This window comes from Culicoides brevitarsis, chromosome 3 (assembly GCF_036172545.1).
Source record: "Culicoides brevitarsis isolate CSIRO-B50_1 chromosome 3, AGI_CSIRO_Cbre_v1, whole genome shotgun sequence".
Taxonomy (NCBI): domain Eukaryota; kingdom Metazoa; phylum Arthropoda; class Insecta; order Diptera; family Ceratopogonidae; genus Culicoides; species Culicoides brevitarsis.
In genome coordinates this window covers 30409065-30424749 of record NC_087087.1, presented here as the reverse complement: position 1 = coordinate 30424749, position 15685 = coordinate 30409065, and the positions used below count along the sequence as shown (strand labels likewise).

Below are 15685 nucleotides of genomic sequence, written 5' to 3'. Positions count from 1 at the left end.
GTTAATTCAAACTAAAATTCATAGAAATATTTCTAATTTTCTCTCAAAAAATTCTTAAAAATGCATAATTTATTTAAAAACTTAAATCAAAATCGACTCCAAACTGATCGGTTCTTTGATAAATTCGACATTTTTCTCCCTGACTTGCTCCAAAACCCTCAAAAAACTCTCCTCAACCTTCGCTTCGTTATTTTTCTCCTCCGCTGAGAGACTCTTGATGCTATTTGTTCTCGTGACGTCATTCACACTCATCAACGTCGGAATATTTTCAAACAAAAAATTAATTTCCCAATTTTTGAGGTTATGTTTTAGCGCGATCAGTGTTTTAAGCTTCTTACATTTACAAATGGCACGAAGATCGTCTTGTTTGAGCACCGTTGGATGTAAATTAGAGATATCGAGCTCCGTTAGGCGAGGTAATTTTATCGCGATGTACTCGAGGAACAACGCATCAAGATCTCTGATGCCATAAACTTGCAATTTTTCAAGAGATTTGAAATTTTTGGCAATTCTCGCGATGCCAATGAGTGATAATTTGGGTAAATTACTGACATTGAGCGTTTTTAAGTCCAACATTTCGTAATTTTCAGCAAATGTGGCGTCAGTTAGTCCCTCACAGCCGGATAAATTTAGGTAAGTAAGTCCTCGGAGTGATTTTAGCGAGAAATTTGACGTCTTTTGTCGCTTTTCAGACGTTACTTCGGCCTTTCCAAGCATTCCGGCGTCAGTTATTTGGCGACATCGGACCAAATCGAGACTCCGAAGCCTCGTAATGTGCTCAAAAATCAATGAAATCTCGTTATTTGTGATTTTTGAGTCGGATAACGACAGAGATTCCAATTTTTCGAGACTCGCATAGAAATTTTCCTTGCAAATATCGCACGTGATATTAAAATAATTTAATCTCAGGTGTTTCAGTCTTTGAATTTTCATGATTTTATGAAAACCGATGCACGTGACACTCTCATCCGCCAAAAAATCTCGTTCAATGCTCAAATTTTGCAAAGCTGGAAGCTCGAAAAATCGTTTCAAAATGTGATAAGTGTGTTGATACTCGGCAATATCGATGCAAAGCTCCTTTAAATGCGGCAAACCAAGCAAATACGTGAAATATTCGTCGGGAAAAGCAACTGTCGTGCCCAATTGAAGGATTTTGAGGTTATGTTGCGTCTCCAAAAACCTTCGCACATCATCACTATCAATCCAACTAATACTAAAAGTGAATTTTTTTAAATCCAAATTGAGATCCGTCAACTTTTGCAGCAACAAACTGTTGTTATTCGTCCTGCAATGCCTCAGCGATAAGCTCCGAAGCGAATTTCGCCGCCTTTTGACGACTTTCGTGATGTCATTGAACGGCGTGATGCCCAAACTCCACAATCCAAAGTGCTCCAAAGCTGTCATTCGTGCCACGAGCTGCTCTACCTTCGACATATCCATCCAAATATTGCTCGTGAGGTTCAGGGCCTTCACTTTTGCGAGATTTTCCAATGCACGGGGCTCGTTATTGATGCTGTTAAAGTTGTAACTGAGCCCAGGGAAGCGAAAACTGAAGTTTAAACATTCAAGCGCAGCGAAATATTTCAAAATTGTGATCAAATGCGGTTCAGCCAGGTCCGTGCAGCGATTAAAACGAATAGATTTGACAGTTTTTCCGAGTTCTTGCCACAAATCTACCGAAAAAAGCTCGAAAATTGGATCGTACAAGCTGATAGAAGTCACGGTAAGTCCTGAATTTCTGATATTTTGGAGCGTATTCTTCGGCGGAGGACGAGTAATGAAACTTAAACTCTTAATTTGCATGCAATTTAGTCTCCTAGCTGCGTAAAGCCACTTTTTGCACACAAAAATGACGGACTCCTTGATGTCAGTCGGTGATAAATACCGAAAAATTTCAAGAAGCATCTGAAAAAAATTAAAATTTAATATTTTTTAGCATTTAAAAGTCAAAACTCACCTCAGTTGGGAAATTTTCCAACAATTTTCGTACGTCGTCTGCCATTGTTCCGGTTGAATTTGTTGTTATTTACATTTTTCAACCTCAGAACTGTCAATTTTTGTTTGACAATCAGCTGTTTGGCACATGGAATTATTTTCTTTGTCTCAAAACTCAAGTTTTTTTAAAGGAAAATTAATTCCCTGCGAAAATGGGGAAGAAAAAACAAGCAAATCAGCTCGGGCGAAGCCTCATTAAGGATCGCTTCAGTCAGGGAAATCGTAAAAAGGTCAACAATGACACGATGGTGAGTCAAAAATTGAGTTTTAATAAAATTTTTTAATTTTTTTGAACATTTTTTAGCTTCACACGACGGAAATTCAAGACGGTTACGACTGGGGAAGGTTAAATTTGCAATCCGTCACCGAAGAATCCTCGTTTCAGGAGTTTTTGCGAACCGCTGAACTCGCCGGAACTGAATTTCAAGCAGAAAAGTTGAACATAACTTTCATCAATCCGAAGAGTAAAGTCGGAATTTTGACGCATGCTGAACGGGTTGAGCTCGCGAAGAAGCATGAAGCCAAAAAAGATGTCGTTCGGATCCCGCGGAGGCCCAAATGGGACGAAAATACCTCGGCAGAGGACTTGTTGGCAGCTGAAAATGCTGAATTTCTGGAATGGCGACGGAGTTTGGCACTTTTGCAAGAAAATGATGGCTTGCTGTTGACGCCTTATGAGAAAAATTTGGAGTTTTGGAGGCAATTATGGAGAGTTGTTGAACGGAGTGATGTCGTAGTGCAAATTGTCGATGCAAGAAACCCACTTTTGTTCCGTTGCGTTGACTTGGAGAAGTACGTAAAGGAGGTAGATCCCAATAAACAATGCATGTTGCTGCTTAACAAGTCAGATTTCTTGAATGAGGAGCAAAGAAAATGCTGGGCGACGTATTTTACCGAGCAAAATGTGAAATTTGCCTTTTTTTCGGCGACTTTGGCGGATCAAGAGATGGAAAAAATTGTCGAGGAAAGTGACGAAGACGATTCCGAGCAAGCGGATGACGAGGATTCGGACTTGAGTGGGGATGAAAGTGATGAAAATGACGAAAATCCGGAGAAATTCGATGAAAAACCGAAAGAAAATGGCACCGAGCCCTTGGAAAAAGGCGTCGAAGAAATAAAAATCGCTGAAAAAAATCCGTGGGACATTTTAACTCGCACCGAGTTGATCAATCATTTCAAAACAATCGAAATTTCGTCGCCCGTGACGCCCGGCATCAATACAATCGGGCTCGTTGGATACCCGAATGTCGGTAAAAGTAGCACAATTAACGCGATTCTCACAGAAAAGAAAGTTTCCGTTTCCGCGACGCCCGGAAAGACAAAACATTTTCAAACGCTTTACGTTGACGAGACACTTTTGCTCTGCGATTGCCCCGGATTGGTATTTCCGAGTTTCGTGGCGACCAAAGCTGACATGATTTTGAACGGGATTTTGCCAATTGATCAGATGCGGGATTATGTGCCGCCGGTGAATTTGTTGTGCGAATTGATACCGCGACATGTGCTCGAAGACAAGTACGGAATGATGATCGCGAAGCCAGTTGAGGGAGAAGATCCTTTGAGGCCGCCGCATGCGGAGGAATTGCTATTGGCACATGCTTGTAAGTTGGATTTTTATGAGGAAATTTGAGATTTTGCGAAATTTTTGGGGTTTTTACGTGTTTAAAATTTTTGAAATGTGCATTGGGTCAAAATTTTAGAATGTGCATTGGGCAAAATGTCAAAATTTGCATTAGGAGGAAATTTTTAATGGATTACTTTTTAAAATTTGTGAAAAAATATTTAAAAATTATCAATTTTAGAATGAATTGTGGGCAAATATTTTCGAAATGTGCATTGGGACAAAATTTTTGAATGTTTATTGGGTCAAAAATGTCAAAATTTGCATTAGGAGGAAATTTTCAATGGATTACTTTTTGAAATTTGTGAAAAAATATTTTAAAATTATCAATTTTAGAATGTACTTTGGGTAAATATTTTCGAAATGTGCATTGGGACAAAAATTTTAAATATGAAATAGGCAAAAATGTCGAAATTTGCATTAGGAGGAAATTTTCAATGGATTACTTTTTAAAATTTGTGAAAAAATATTTTAAAATTATCAATTTTAGAATGAATTGTGGGCAAATATTTTCGAAATGTGCATTGGGTCAAAACTTTAGAATGTTCATTGGTCAAAAAATGTCAAAATTTGCATTAGGAATAAATTTTTATTGGATTACTTCTTGAAATTTGTGAAAAAATATTTTAAAATTATCAATTTTAGAATGTATTTTGGGCAAATATTTTCAAAATGTGCATTGGGATGATTATTTTGATTATGAAATTGGCAAATATTTCAAAATATCCATTGGGAAAAACAATTTTAAATGCATATTGGGTCAAAAATTAATTAAAATTTGCCTTATTTAACTTTAAATTTTTATAAAGTCACGTGGTTTCTACAAATTCTTTAAAATTTAATTAAAATTTTTTTTTTCATTTTTTTCAGACGTTCGTGGCTTCATGACATCCAACGGACAACCCGATCAATCCCGCAGTGCCCGTATCGTCTTAAAAGACTACGTTAATGGCAAACTCTGCTACTGCTATGCCCCTCCAGGCACTGAGCAAAAAACTTTCCACGTCTTCCCCGAACGACAAAAGGCCGAAATAAAAATTGAACTTTTGCCGCCGCGCCAACAGCGTGCCATGAAAATGGACAAATCGCAAGTCGACACGATAAATAGTCAATTTTTCAGTACAACAAGTCAAAATGCGCACGTCAAAGGTCGCTTTAACTTTCCAAATGTGCGAGCGGGAGGAGCCCTTTGTGTGCCTTCGGGCAGCAGTACGAGTGTGAATGGATCGATGGTGAGTCTTGCGGGTGTCGGCGAAAAACCATGGAAGAACAGAAAAAAGCAAAAAAGAGAGAAATTGAGGAAGACCTACAAGCATTTGGATGAACATTAAGGAAATTTTTGATGGAAAAATTTAAATTTTATTAAATTTTGTTGTAAAAAAATAAAATTTTTATCAAAAAAATAAATTTTTTCGCTTGAGCGTATTTTTTCACGCACGGATGGACATCAATGGAGCATATTTTTTTGAAAAAATGTTTTTGCCGAAACGTCAAATTGCCTGTCAAACTTCCAACGGAATCAAAACAAACAAAAATTTTGGCTCGAATGTCTCGTTTTTCATCGAAAATCCATAAAAAATCAACAAAAAATTGTTAAAATCTGTAAAAATTCGCATCCCTCACGATGGGTCGTCAAGAAATCAACATAATCGTGACGGTAAAAAGCTTGGAGGAGCTCGTTTTCCAAGTCGCACCCGTCGCCAAAGCCAAACTCGAGAAAATTTCCACAATGAAGCCCGGAAAAATGGTTCTCAAATCCCATGTCGAGTGCGAAGCGTGCCAAAGCGACATGGAAGTCAACTTTTTTTGGTGTCACGCGTTGTCCGTGAACACTGGAAACACTTCCGACGACTGTGTCGCGAGCGTCAAAGCCCCAAATTCACCCGAAAATGAATTTCAAGTGCATGAAATGGTCAAAGCGGAGCCTCTGGACGACGAGGAATTCGAATACGAGGAAGAATATTTGATCGAAGACCTCGAAAATGTCCCAGAAATCGACCCGGAAGAGAATTTCGTGATGAAAACTGAAGACGCGGAAGCCGTAGAAGAAATTTTGGTCGAAAATGAGGAAGAAAGTCCGGAAGAAATTGTTGTTCGAGTCACGGAAATGGTCTCTCCAACACCAAAAATGACGAAAAGAGCGATAAACGACCAAAAATTCGGCATTCCCGACAATGAACTTGTGCGAAAACTTGATTCGCGGGGCATTTGTGACTTTTGTGATTATCGAAGGAAGCGACTTGGCGCCACTTTGAGTCGAAATACGTTTTTAATTCACTGCGCCACGCATTTGATACAGAAAAACGGGATGATTTATTCGTGTAACGCTTGCGGATTGCCCTCGGAGACGCTAAATGTGGCGCGAGCTCATTCCCTGAGCTGCGATCAGCGCGAATCTTATCGACAAATTTGGAAAAATCGAGAAGTTCCTGAAATTGATGTGATTCCAGTTATCGTTGAAGCTTCAGATCCGAGTCTAAAATCCAAAAAATACCCTCGCGTGAAGGTTTTGTGTCACATTTGCTCGAAATATGTCTACAAACAAAGCCTGAAAGACCACATGCTCAAACACGAAGTCGGTTCAAAGCTTCCCTACGAATGCGACGCTTGCGGCAAAAAATTCAGTTCACGCGATAACGTGAGAAAACATTTGATCGTGCGACATTTTCCGGAACTCGCGAAATATAAATGCCCAAAATGCCCCACAGTATTTGCGCAAAAACACTTTTATGACACGCACATCATGGCAAAGCACAAAATGGGCGATGTCGAGAAAGTGACGTGCATGGTATGCGGGATTGTCGTGGCGAACGAGCGAAATTTGAAGGAGCACAATTTTAATGCGCACGTCGATCCGCTGACGAAACAAAAGTACAGTTGCAAGTTGTGCAGCAAGATTTTTTATGACAAGAGGCATCTGAAGGCGCACATGATGGTTCATTTGCCGGAGGATGAGAAGCCGTACAAGTGCGAAAAGTGTGGAAAGAGGTTCGTGAATAGTTACAAGTACAAACAGCACATGTTGGAGCATGAAAATCCCGATTTGGTGCTGAGAAAGTGTGAGATTTGCGGAAAAGGATACAAATATGCGAATTCGCTGAAGGTTCACATGAGAGTTCATACAGGTGAGTTACGATTTTTAAGGATTTTTTAAAGAAATTCTCATGAATTTTGAATTTTTATTTGTCTTATTTGTAATTTTTCTTTTAAATTTTGAGATTTTAATGAAAAATTTTTTCATTTTCTTATATTTTTATACATTTTAGAGAAAATACGTTCATTTTCAGTTAAAAAAATTTAAAAAATGTTTTAAAAAATTTTACAATGTTTAATTAAATTCAGAATTTTTTTTTAATTTTTTATCAAATTTTTAGAAATTATAAGAATTTTTTTTCATTTATTGATTTCAAATTATGAAAATTTTTATTCATTTTCGATCAAATTATGAAAATTTTATTCATTTTCTTTCCAATTTTGAAAATTTGGTTCATTTTCTGTCAAATTATTAAAATTTTGTTCATTTTCTGTCAAATTATTTGAAATTTTCTGCAAATTCATTTGGTTCATCTGTCAAATTATTAAAAATTTTTCATTTTCTGTCAAATTTTGAAAAATTCTGTTAATTTTCTGTCAAATTTTGAGAAATTTGGTTCATTTTCTGTCAAATTTGAAAATTTGGTTCATTTTCTGTCAAATTTTTAAAATTTGGTTCATTTTCTGTCAAATTATTTAAAATTCGGTTCATTTTCTGTCAAATTATTTGAAATTTTGGTTCATTTTCTGTCAAATTATGAAAATTTGGTTCATTTTCTGTCAAATTTTGAAAATTTGGTTCATTTTCTGTCAAATTTTTAAATTTGGTTCATTTTCTGTCAAATTTTGAGAATTTGGTTCATTTTCTGTCAAATTATTTAAAATTTGGTTCATTTTCTGTCAAATTTTGAAAATTTGGTTCATTTTCTGTCAAATTTTGAGAAATTCGGTTCATTTTCTGTCAAATTATGAAAAATTTTATTCATTTTCTGTCAAATTATGAGAAAATTTGTTCATTTTCTGTCAAATTATGAAAAATTCTGTTCATTTTCTGTCAAATTATGAAAAATTTTATTCATTTTCTGTCAAATTTTGAGAATTTGGTTCATTTTCTGTCAAATTATGAAAAATTTTATTCATTTTCTGTCAAATTATGAAAAATTTGGTTCATTTTCTGTCAAATTTTAAATTTTTTTATAACTTTCGGTCGAAATTTTACAATTTTTTTCTAAAAACCAAAAAATTTTAACATTTTTTCTCTTCTTCCATAGGCGAACAACCCTACGAGTGCAAATTCTGCAACCGGCGCTTCGCTGATCGAAGTCACCATCGAGTCCACATGAAGGGACACGAATCTGAATTGGGCATCAAACTCACCTTAACTGCCGAGGAGCGTCGTTTAGTGAATCACGGCGTCTACCAACCCGAAGAACTCATCTCACAAGTCGTCATAGAATAGAAAAAAATCCTTTTTCTCAGAAAAATAAAGAATTTTATTAAAAATAAGCCAAAAAAAAAATGCGAAAATTTAACAACTTCCAACGCGATCACGTGGAATCAGTCGCAATTCGGAGCCGTGCTTCAGAAAAACGTTGCCAGCCGTTTGTTGCGGATTTATTCCCGTTCCGTCATCCGTGATGATTGCACTTGTCGCCGCTGCCACTTTAAATTCTTCCGCTGCGAATTTCAGCACTGCCGTAAACGGTGTACTTTCAGGGACACTTAATCTACAAAGAAAAAAAGCAAAAAAAAAAATCCGTTTTAAAAATCATAAATTTATTAAAAAATATTTTACATATTCACAAAGGGCGGGATTTGCTTTCGCGAGACAATTTTCAAAGATTTCCCGGCAAAAATCGACATCGCGCGTCGTTTTAACGAACGTCACGTCACAAAATCGAACAACTTCGTCAACGGAAATGCCTCGAAACGCCGGAAATTTATCACAAACCTCTTCGCGGACGATCCAAACTGCGTCGAAATCATCAATTGCGACATTTTCCAACGATAAAAAGTAATTTCGCACGAAATTTATAACAGATTTTCGAAAAATCTTGTGATTTTGGATCATTTCCGTGCACGAAGTGTTCAATAATTCACGAAAAAGTCCCTCGGAAGTGAATTCGGTCAATTTATGAGCGAGCACGGCGAGAAATTGCACCGAAATTTCCCGTTTTTCGTGCTGGATGAGATGAAAAATGACTTCCAACGTCGGTTTCGGGGCTTTAAAATCCAAAATTCGATCGATGAAGTTGACACGAGCCTCAGGAGTTGCAGCTGAAGTCCATTTTTGCTCAAGAATTGAAGCTTCAAGGAGAAATTCGAGCTTTTTTGGGTTGTTTTCTCGAATCCAGCTACTTTGGATGTCCCTGAGACGCAAATTTGCGGTAAATTTCTCGATAGTTTTCTGAAATTCCTCAAAATTGCTGAATTTTTGATGGTATTCGATGATTTTCGGGAGATGTCGTTCCCCGTGGGGACTTTCTAAGATCCGAAAAGTCACGTAAGTCAACGGATTTTGCGTCAATAGTGTCTCAAGTAATTCAAATTTTTCCATTTTTTTCAGTTCTGAGTATTTTTTCTTCAGTTTTTCTCGAGCTTCGTTGAATTTTCCATTGGAAAAGTGTTTCTTCAAGACGGAAATGTTGAAAAATAAGCCTTCAATGTCCCCGAAGTCACGTAAATCCCGAGAAATTGTTGATAAAAGAATATCCAGCTGTTGTGCGAGGCTCGAAGCATTGTGGATGGTGTGCAATTGGAGTTCCATAGCGGAAAAATCGACGATCAGACGAGTACTTACACTTTAAAGGGCAGCTTTGGGTCCGATGTGAGTGTAATTTTGAAGGTAACTTTTGGGGCGCTGTCGAAAAAAAAATTATTAGTCATAAAATTTATTTTTTTTCAGGTAAAAACGACACGAAGTGAAAGTTACTCACGCCATAATCTCCGATTTTTATTGTTTAAAGATGATTTTTTGATGGAATTCAATGAAAAATGTCCTTTCAAGCCAAAAATCTTCCTATTTTGCCCTGTTTTGGATGGAAAAATGCAGAAATTCGCAGAAAACGAGATCCTTGTTGATAAAATTTCAGCAGATTTCGTGTTGACGTGACACTTTCGACGTCCCTGAACAAATTTTTATTCGCTTCACCCTTCAATACTCCTCAAAAAATGCAATTTGAGACGACTGAAAGTGATAAAAAGTTATTTACCTGCAATTTTCCGCGATAAAAATCGGAAATTTTGAATTAAAAATGTGTCGGCAGGAGTTAAATATCATCGTGACGATCAAAAGAGCGCGTCAAGTATGTTTCCAAATAGCGCCGATGCCAAAAGAGAAGCTACAAAGCATCGAAGGACTCCAGTTGGGACAGATTTTGGAGGAATCCCCTCGTATGAAGTGCAAAAAGTGCGAAGATCCAGTCGAGGTGAACCTTTTCTACACAAAATCCGAAGTTGTGATAGAAAATTATGGACCAAAAGTCAAAAAATCAACGGTTGAGGTCAAAAAAGAGGAGAAACCACGGAAGAAAAGACAAAAAATCGAACCAAAATTGGAGCCGGAGATCGTAGAAGTGAAGCAAGAACCCGAAATCGAGATAAAAACTGAGCCTGAAGTGGTTTTTGATGAAGTTGAACAGAAAAATGAGTCAGAAGCTGAGTCAGAAAATTATGAAATCCCCTCTTGGTGTGCGCCAAAAGTCGAAGAAACGAAGAAAAAACGCGAACGGAACAAAGATTCGACCAAAAGGTATCGGCGTCGCTTCGTTTTGTGTCACATTTGCTCCAAAGAAGTTCGTCAATGCCAGTTGAAAGCGCATCTCGTCAAACACGAAGTCAATTCCAACAAACCTTACGGTTGCAACGAATGCGGAAAGTATTTTTGTCACTATCTCGTTCTCCAAGATCATCTTATCGCGAAACATTTCCCTTGGCTCGCTCCTTTTTTGTGTCCGCATTGCGCAACGCCCTTCGCCCGTCAAGCGCATCTCAAGAAACATCTCTACGACAAACATCGCATCGGCCCGACGCAAGAAGAAACCTGTCCGCACTGCAAAAAAGTCTATTCCAGCAAGGGAAGTCTCCGAACTCACATCGCTCACATGCATTCCGATCCGGCGCAACGGAAGCAATTTGTGTGCAACGAATGTTCGAAAGTTTTCTTCAAAAAGGGACATTTTGAACTACATGTGCGGATTCATTTGCCGGAGGATCAGCGACCGTTCAAGTGTGAATGCGGCAAATCGTTTATAAATCCCGCCAAATTTCGCGAACACAAACTCGAGCATGAGAATCCAGCGAAAATCGTTTTGCACACGTGCGAAGTTTGTCAGAAAAGTTTCAAATATTCGAATTCGTTGTTGGTTCATATGAGGCTTCATACGGGTGAGAGATTTTTTTTTGATTTTTTTTAAGATTCTGACAAAATTTGTTAATTTTTACTCCAATTTAATTTTTTAAAAAATTTTTTTATATTTTTTAATTTTTTTTTTTAATTTTTAAAATTTTTTGAAAAATTTAAAGAAATTTTTTACATTTTCTAATTTTTTATAACAAAACTTGATCGATTTTAGGAAATTTTATTTAAAATTTTGATTAAATTTTTAAAAAATTCTTTGATTTTTGTATAAAATTAGAAAATTTTACTGACAGTTTTTAAAGAATTCTTTAATTTTTTTAAAAATTTTGATAATTTTTTTATCATATTTTAAAAATTATTTTATTTATTTATTTTTTTTTAAATTAAATTTTACTTTAATTTTTTGTAAAATTTTAAAATTATTTAATATATTTTTTTTTATTTTTCCTCAGGCGAACAACCCTACGAATGCGAATTTTGTCAGCGAAAGTTCAGTGATCGAAGTAATCATCGGGCCCATATGAAACAGCACGAAAATCAAATGGGCATAAAATTGACTCTGACGTCAGAGGAAAGGAGATTGATAAATCATAAAGTGCTGAAACCAGATCAAGTATTAAACAAACCCTAAAAAAATAAATTTGAATTATTGAAAAGAATTCTTTGTTTAAAGGATATGTGTCTGTTTGAAATTCGATCTTCAGATTTTATACACTTTCTGTTTGTTTACTTTTAGCACTTGACAATGAGTTTTTGTAAGAATTTTTAGATTTATCATTTGTTTAATTGCTTTTGACTAATTTTTTGTTTATAAAATTTTATTTATTTTTTATCAGTGAAAATTTGAAAGAATTGTCAAATTAAAAAAAAATTTCAACGAAATTTGAAAATTATTTAGTAGGTAAGTATTTAGTAAGTATTAACGATCCTCCGTTATTAGAAAAAAATAAAGATACACTGAAAAAAAAATTAACCTTTCAACCTTTAACATATATCGAACAGGATGAAAACACAATCTGCAATTTGCTTGCTATTGCTGTGAAATATAATTCAAGCATACGAACCTGATAAATTCGACAAACACATCATTCGACATCATGAGGAAATCGTTTAAATCTCAGGGCTTTGTAACCCGAACCTCACGTTAATTCCAAAAACCAGAAATTAACATATATCTTAAGACAGTTAAGTCTGTTTGAGTCAAAACAATAATATCTTATTAGCCGACATACCGAAACTAACCGAACAGATTTAAGGACCACCAATGGAAGTACCGCCAATATCATCTGAAAAGAAAGATTCATAAACGAAGACTCGTTCTCGTTTGGAAATACATTTTTAATACATGCCTTATGCATTTCTGGTAAAATTTCGTCACAACATTTGTTGAACAAATGTAACATCCTCTTCCGAATATTTGTAAAAGCAAATAAGGGAACCGAAATTAAAATTTTATTACTTTATGCGCCATCCAGGGTTATTTTAAAGTTAACAATGAACGAGTTAACAATGATACTTAAAAGTACAATTGTTCAAAATATTAACTTTTAAAAATTAACTTTTTTTAATTTTGACCTTAAGGCCGCTCCAATTTTTTTTTGAACGTTTTGTCCCATGCCCCATTTCAAAAAAAAAAGTTGAAAATATCATCAAAATTTACCGTTTTTTGGTCTTTTTTATATATTTTTTAAGAAATTTCACAAAATTTTTAAAAAATTTTCAATTTTTAAGAATTTTTGTATTAAAAATCGTATTTTAACATGAATTTTCTTCTTTAAAATTTTTTTCAAAAAAATTTTTTTTCAAAATTTTTTGACAGTTATTTTTACGAAATTTTTGTCATAAAATTTTTAATTTGAAATACTCTGAGATCAATTTGAAATTATCATATCTCAATGTAGATACCACATAAACAACTAAAATATTCATTAATGATCTCCCCCCATTTTGTCTTTTAGTAAAAGTATTTCAATTTTTTTTTTTTTGATGCCCCCCCCCCCATTTTGAAAAAAAAGTTTTTGGGACAAAAAGTTCGAAAAAAAATTTGGAGCGGCCTAATTCGTCTTCATAATTCGGATTTACCTGATTTTTATTGCAAAATGCAAAAAAAAAAAAAAAAATTTTTACATAAAACTTTTTTTTGACAAAATTGTAAATTCTTACAAAAACTCATTTCTAATCTTTTTATCAAATCAGCATTTCTCCGTTTGTTTGTCTCTGTATGTGTTTGTGTGTGTTCTGGAGGATCATCGAAAAAAATCTGCAGTTTTAGCTCAGCGGCCGTCGTGTAAAGATCAATATTTTTAATTATCATTCATATTTTTTGTGAAAAAAAATTGTGAAATGAAGCCCAATAGTGATGATTTTAAAATCAATAAAAGTGCAGCAAATGCACTCAAAGCCAAAAGTTGTTTTAAAAAGTTAAAGGAACGATTTTTAGGTAAAAATTTCAAAAGAAATCTATTAATTGTGAAATTAATTTCATAAAAAATTATTTAGGCGCAAAATTTGTAAACAAATTTAAGCCAAAATCTGACTTGAAATTGTTCAACCACATTTTCATGGGAAAATATGAGGAGAATTTTTACAAGGAAACAAACACAACTGTCTTGACAATTGCCGGCGAAAAGTTTATCGGCAAGAACAAAAGTGAAATTGCCAAATTTTTGACGAATTTTTTGTTTGGCTGTGCAAAGAAATGTGCTTCTAAGAAGAAATCCAAGCCCGTTTTTGGATATTTTGACGCCACGGTAGCGGAAACTGCTCAAAATATGATTTTCGAGAGTCATCGTTATCTTTTCGCGAACAGTCCGGATTTTTTGGATTATCGTGTCGTTGCGGGAATCGTAAAAATCGTTGGGCGCTATATTGAAGTCGTGTCATTGGGAACCGGATCAAAATTTTCTTATGATCCTTTGTACGGGCACAACGGAAAAACTCTCATCGATTGTCATGCGGAGGTAATTGCGCGTCGTGGTTTCGTTCGTTACCTTTTTCATCAAGTAGAAAAATTCGCTGTTGGCGATGGGGACTCAATTTTTGTGAAAAATCGCAAAACGGGACTTTTAAAACTGAAAAATGGGATAACTTTCCATTTGTACGTCAGTACTGCGCCATGCGGTGACGGTCGCGTATTTTCCCATGTCGACACTGAATACGGATCTCCAGCTGGCATTCCCGAAGGATGGTTACGGACCAAAGGAGATCACGCCTTGACTGTGCGAAAAGACATGAACATGAACCGCCAAACCGTGAATGGCGCGTTTTCGATGTCTTGTTCGGCGAAAATCATGCGATGGAACGTTTTGGGAGTGCAAGGCGCCCTTTTGACGAACTTCATTGAACCCGTTTACTTGAGCACGATAATTTTGGGCAACAAATTCGATGAGGATCATTTGGAACGCGCCTTGTGGGGACGAATTGAGAATCGCATGCATCAACTTCCCGCCGGATTTCGCGTCAACAAACCAAAATTGATTGCCGTGGAGAAGGTAGTTCAGGAAAAAGTTCAGAAAACAACGGGAAAAATATTTTATAGTTGTAATTGGTTTTGTCCAACGACTTTTGTGGAAGCAGTAGATGCCAGAGTTGGGCAAGTGTTGTGCCAAAATATGCCGAATTTGCCGTCTCGATTGTCGAAAAGGGCATTTTTTGATGATTATTTGAGAGTTGGTGCCTTGGTTTATAAGAAAAAGCTGGAAACGGATTGGGTTCGCGCCAAACTGGGATCTGAAGGATATTATGTGAGTAATTTTTATTTACTTTTTTTATTAATTCTTAATTTTTATTAAAATAAAAAATAATTTAATAAATTTAAAAATAAATTTAAATAAAAAAATTAAATAAATTAAAATTAATTTTTAAAAAAATAAAAAAAAATAATAAAATTTATTTATTTTTTAAATAAAAATTAATTAATTTTTAAATTAAAATTAATAAATAAAATAATAATAAATTAATTAAAATTAAATTCAAAAAATAAAAAAATAATTTAATTAAATTAATCAAAATTAATTTTGAAAAATTTTAAAAATTAATTAATTAAAATTTTATTAATAAAAAAAAATAAATTTTATTTTAATTGTTTTCATTTAAAATTAAATGAAAATTAAAAATTAATTAATTTTTTAATTAAAAAATAAAAATAAATTAATTAAATTATTTAAAATTAAAAAAATTATTTGAATTTAAAAATTAAATAAATTTATTTTTTGAAAATTAATTAATTTTGAAAATAAAATTAAATTAAATTGATTAAAAATTAATAAAAAAAATAAAAAAAATATTTAAAATTTTTTGAAATTAAAATTTAAATGAAAATTGATTTAATTTTAAAATTAAAAATATTAATTTAATCATTTAAAATTTTAATTTTTCGAAATAAAAAAAAATAAATAAATTTAATTTTTTTAATAATTTTCATTTTAAATTTTAATAAAAATTATTTAATTATTTTCATTTAAAAATTAATTAATTTTTTTTAATTAAAAAATTATTTGAAAATTAATTAATAAATTTTAATTTAAATAAAAATTAAATAAAATTCCTTTAAAATTTTAGCACGCTAAAACACGTTTCGTTGAAGCAATTTACAACAGCAACATCGGCAACTGGGTAGATAAAAGTTACCTTTTCAACATTAACAAGAACTACATCTCATAATCTGTTCGACATGA

General features: G+C 34.1%; 6 protein-coding genes across 6 annotated transcripts; 4 read left to right on the top strand and 2 right to left on the bottom strand.

Annotated features, from left to right (window-relative positions):
* Nucleotides 1-40: 40 nt before the first annotated feature.
* Nucleotides 41-2024, bottom strand: LOC134834031 (uncharacterized). The gene is made up of 2 exons (XM_063848544.1): nucleotides 1958-2024; nucleotides 41-1905 (listed from the first exon to the last, which is right to left on the bottom strand). Exons 1-2 carry the CDS (start codon nucleotides 2000-2002, stop codon nucleotides 82-84), a joined length of 1869 nt encoding a protein of 622 aa, XP_063704614.1. The 5' UTR covers nucleotides 2003-2024; the 3' UTR covers nucleotides 41-81.
* A 54-nt stretch (nucleotides 2025-2078) lies between these two features.
* LOC134835948 (large subunit GTPase 1 homolog) lies at nucleotides 2079-5031 on the top strand. The gene is made up of 3 exons (XM_063850996.1): nucleotides 2079-2243; nucleotides 2300-3596; nucleotides 4487-5031. The coding sequence occupies exons 1-3, from the start codon at nucleotides 2148-2150 to the stop codon at nucleotides 4945-4947; spliced, it is 1854 nt and encodes a 617-aa protein (XP_063707066.1). The 5' UTR covers nucleotides 2079-2147; the 3' UTR covers nucleotides 4948-5031.
* Nucleotides 5032-5135: 104 nt separating this feature from the next.
* On the top strand, nucleotides 5136-8108 carry LOC134835949 (zinc finger protein 260-like). The gene is made up of 2 exons (XM_063850997.1): nucleotides 5136-6741; nucleotides 7921-8108. The coding sequence occupies exons 1-2, from the start codon at nucleotides 5241-5243 to the stop codon at nucleotides 8106-8108; spliced, it is 1689 nt and encodes a 562-aa protein (XP_063707067.1). The 5' UTR covers nucleotides 5136-5240.
* On the bottom strand, nucleotides 8104-9764 carry LOC134835950 (ubiquitin-fold modifier 1). Its single transcript, XM_063850999.1, has 3 exons — nucleotides 9586-9764; nucleotides 9450-9509; nucleotides 8104-8376 (listed from the first exon to the last, which is right to left on the bottom strand). Exons 1-3 carry the CDS (start codon nucleotides 9588-9590, stop codon nucleotides 8178-8180), a joined length of 264 nt encoding a protein of 87 aa, XP_063707069.1. The 5' UTR covers nucleotides 9591-9764; the 3' UTR covers nucleotides 8104-8177.
* A 139-nt stretch (nucleotides 9765-9903) lies between these two features.
* On the top strand, nucleotides 9904-11640 carry LOC134835493 (zinc finger protein 189-like). The gene is made up of 2 exons (XM_063850371.1): nucleotides 9904-11035; nucleotides 11462-11640. The coding sequence occupies exons 1-2, from the start codon at nucleotides 9904-9906 to the stop codon at nucleotides 11638-11640; spliced, it is 1311 nt and encodes a 436-aa protein (XP_063706441.1).
* Nucleotides 11641-13296: 1656 nt separating this feature from the next.
* On the top strand, nucleotides 13297-15685 carry LOC134834738 (double-stranded RNA-specific editase 1-like). The gene is made up of 3 exons (XM_063849494.1): nucleotides 13297-13449; nucleotides 13509-14752; nucleotides 15570-15685. The coding sequence occupies exons 1-3, from the start codon at nucleotides 13353-13355 to the stop codon at nucleotides 15669-15671; spliced, it is 1443 nt and encodes a 480-aa protein (XP_063705564.1). The 5' UTR covers nucleotides 13297-13352; the 3' UTR covers nucleotides 15672-15685.

What these genes read in the sequence shown, in the direction of transcription:
- LOC134835949 (XM_063850997.1), top strand. Translation starts at nt 5,241, where the DNA reads ATGGGTCGTCAAGAAATCAACATAATCGTGACGGTAAAAAGCTTGGAG. An exon ending in TCACATGAGAGTTCATACAG is followed by an intron (nt 6,742 to 7,920) that starts GTGAGTTACGAT and finishes CTTCTTCCATAG; the next exon opens with GCGAACAACCCTACGAGTGC.
- LOC134835948 (XM_063850996.1), top strand. Translation starts at nt 2,148, where the DNA reads ATGGGGAAGAAAAAACAAGCAAATCAGCTCGGGCGAAGCCTCATTAAG. An exon ending in AGGTCAACAATGACACGATG is followed by an intron (nt 2,244 to 2,299) that starts GTGAGTCAAAAA and finishes AACATTTTTTAG; the next exon opens with CTTCACACGACGGAAATTCA. An exon ending in ATTGCTATTGGCACATGCTT is followed by an intron (nt 3,597 to 4,486) that starts GTAAGTTGGATT and finishes CATTTTTTTCAG; the next exon opens with ACGTTCGTGGCTTCATGACA.
- LOC134834738 (XM_063849494.1), top strand. Translation starts at nt 13,353, where the DNA reads ATGAAGCCCAATAGTGATGATTTTAAAATCAATAAAAGTGCAGCAAAT. An exon ending in GTTAAAGGAACGATTTTTAG is followed by an intron (nt 13,450 to 13,508) that starts GTAAAAATTTCA and finishes AAAATTATTTAG; the next exon opens with GCGCAAAATTTGTAAACAAA. An exon ending in TGGGATCTGAAGGATATTAT is followed by an intron (nt 14,753 to 15,569) that starts GTGAGTAATTTT and finishes TTAAAATTTTAG; the next exon opens with CACGCTAAAACACGTTTCGT.
- LOC134835950 (XM_063850999.1), bottom strand. An exon ending in CCAAAGCTGCCCTTTAAAGT is followed by an intron (nt 8,377 to 9,449) that starts GTAAGTACTCGT and finishes TTTTCTTTGTAG; the next exon opens with ATTAAGTGTCCCTGAAAGTA.
- LOC134835493 (XM_063850371.1), top strand. Translation starts at nt 9,904, where the DNA reads ATGTGTCGGCAGGAGTTAAATATCATCGTGACGATCAAAAGAGCGCGT. An exon ending in TCATATGAGGCTTCATACGG is followed by an intron (nt 11,036 to 11,461) that starts GTGAGAGATTTT and finishes ATTTTTCCTCAG; the next exon opens with GCGAACAACCCTACGAATGC.
- LOC134834031 (XM_063848544.1), bottom strand. Translation starts at nt 2,002, where the DNA reads ATGGCAGACGACGTACGAAAATTGTTGGAAAATTTCCCAACTGAG. An exon ending in TGGAAAATTTCCCAACTGAG is followed by an intron (nt 1,906 to 1,957) that starts GTGAGTTTTGAC and finishes AATTTTTTTCAG; the next exon opens with ATGCTTCTTGAAATTTTTCG.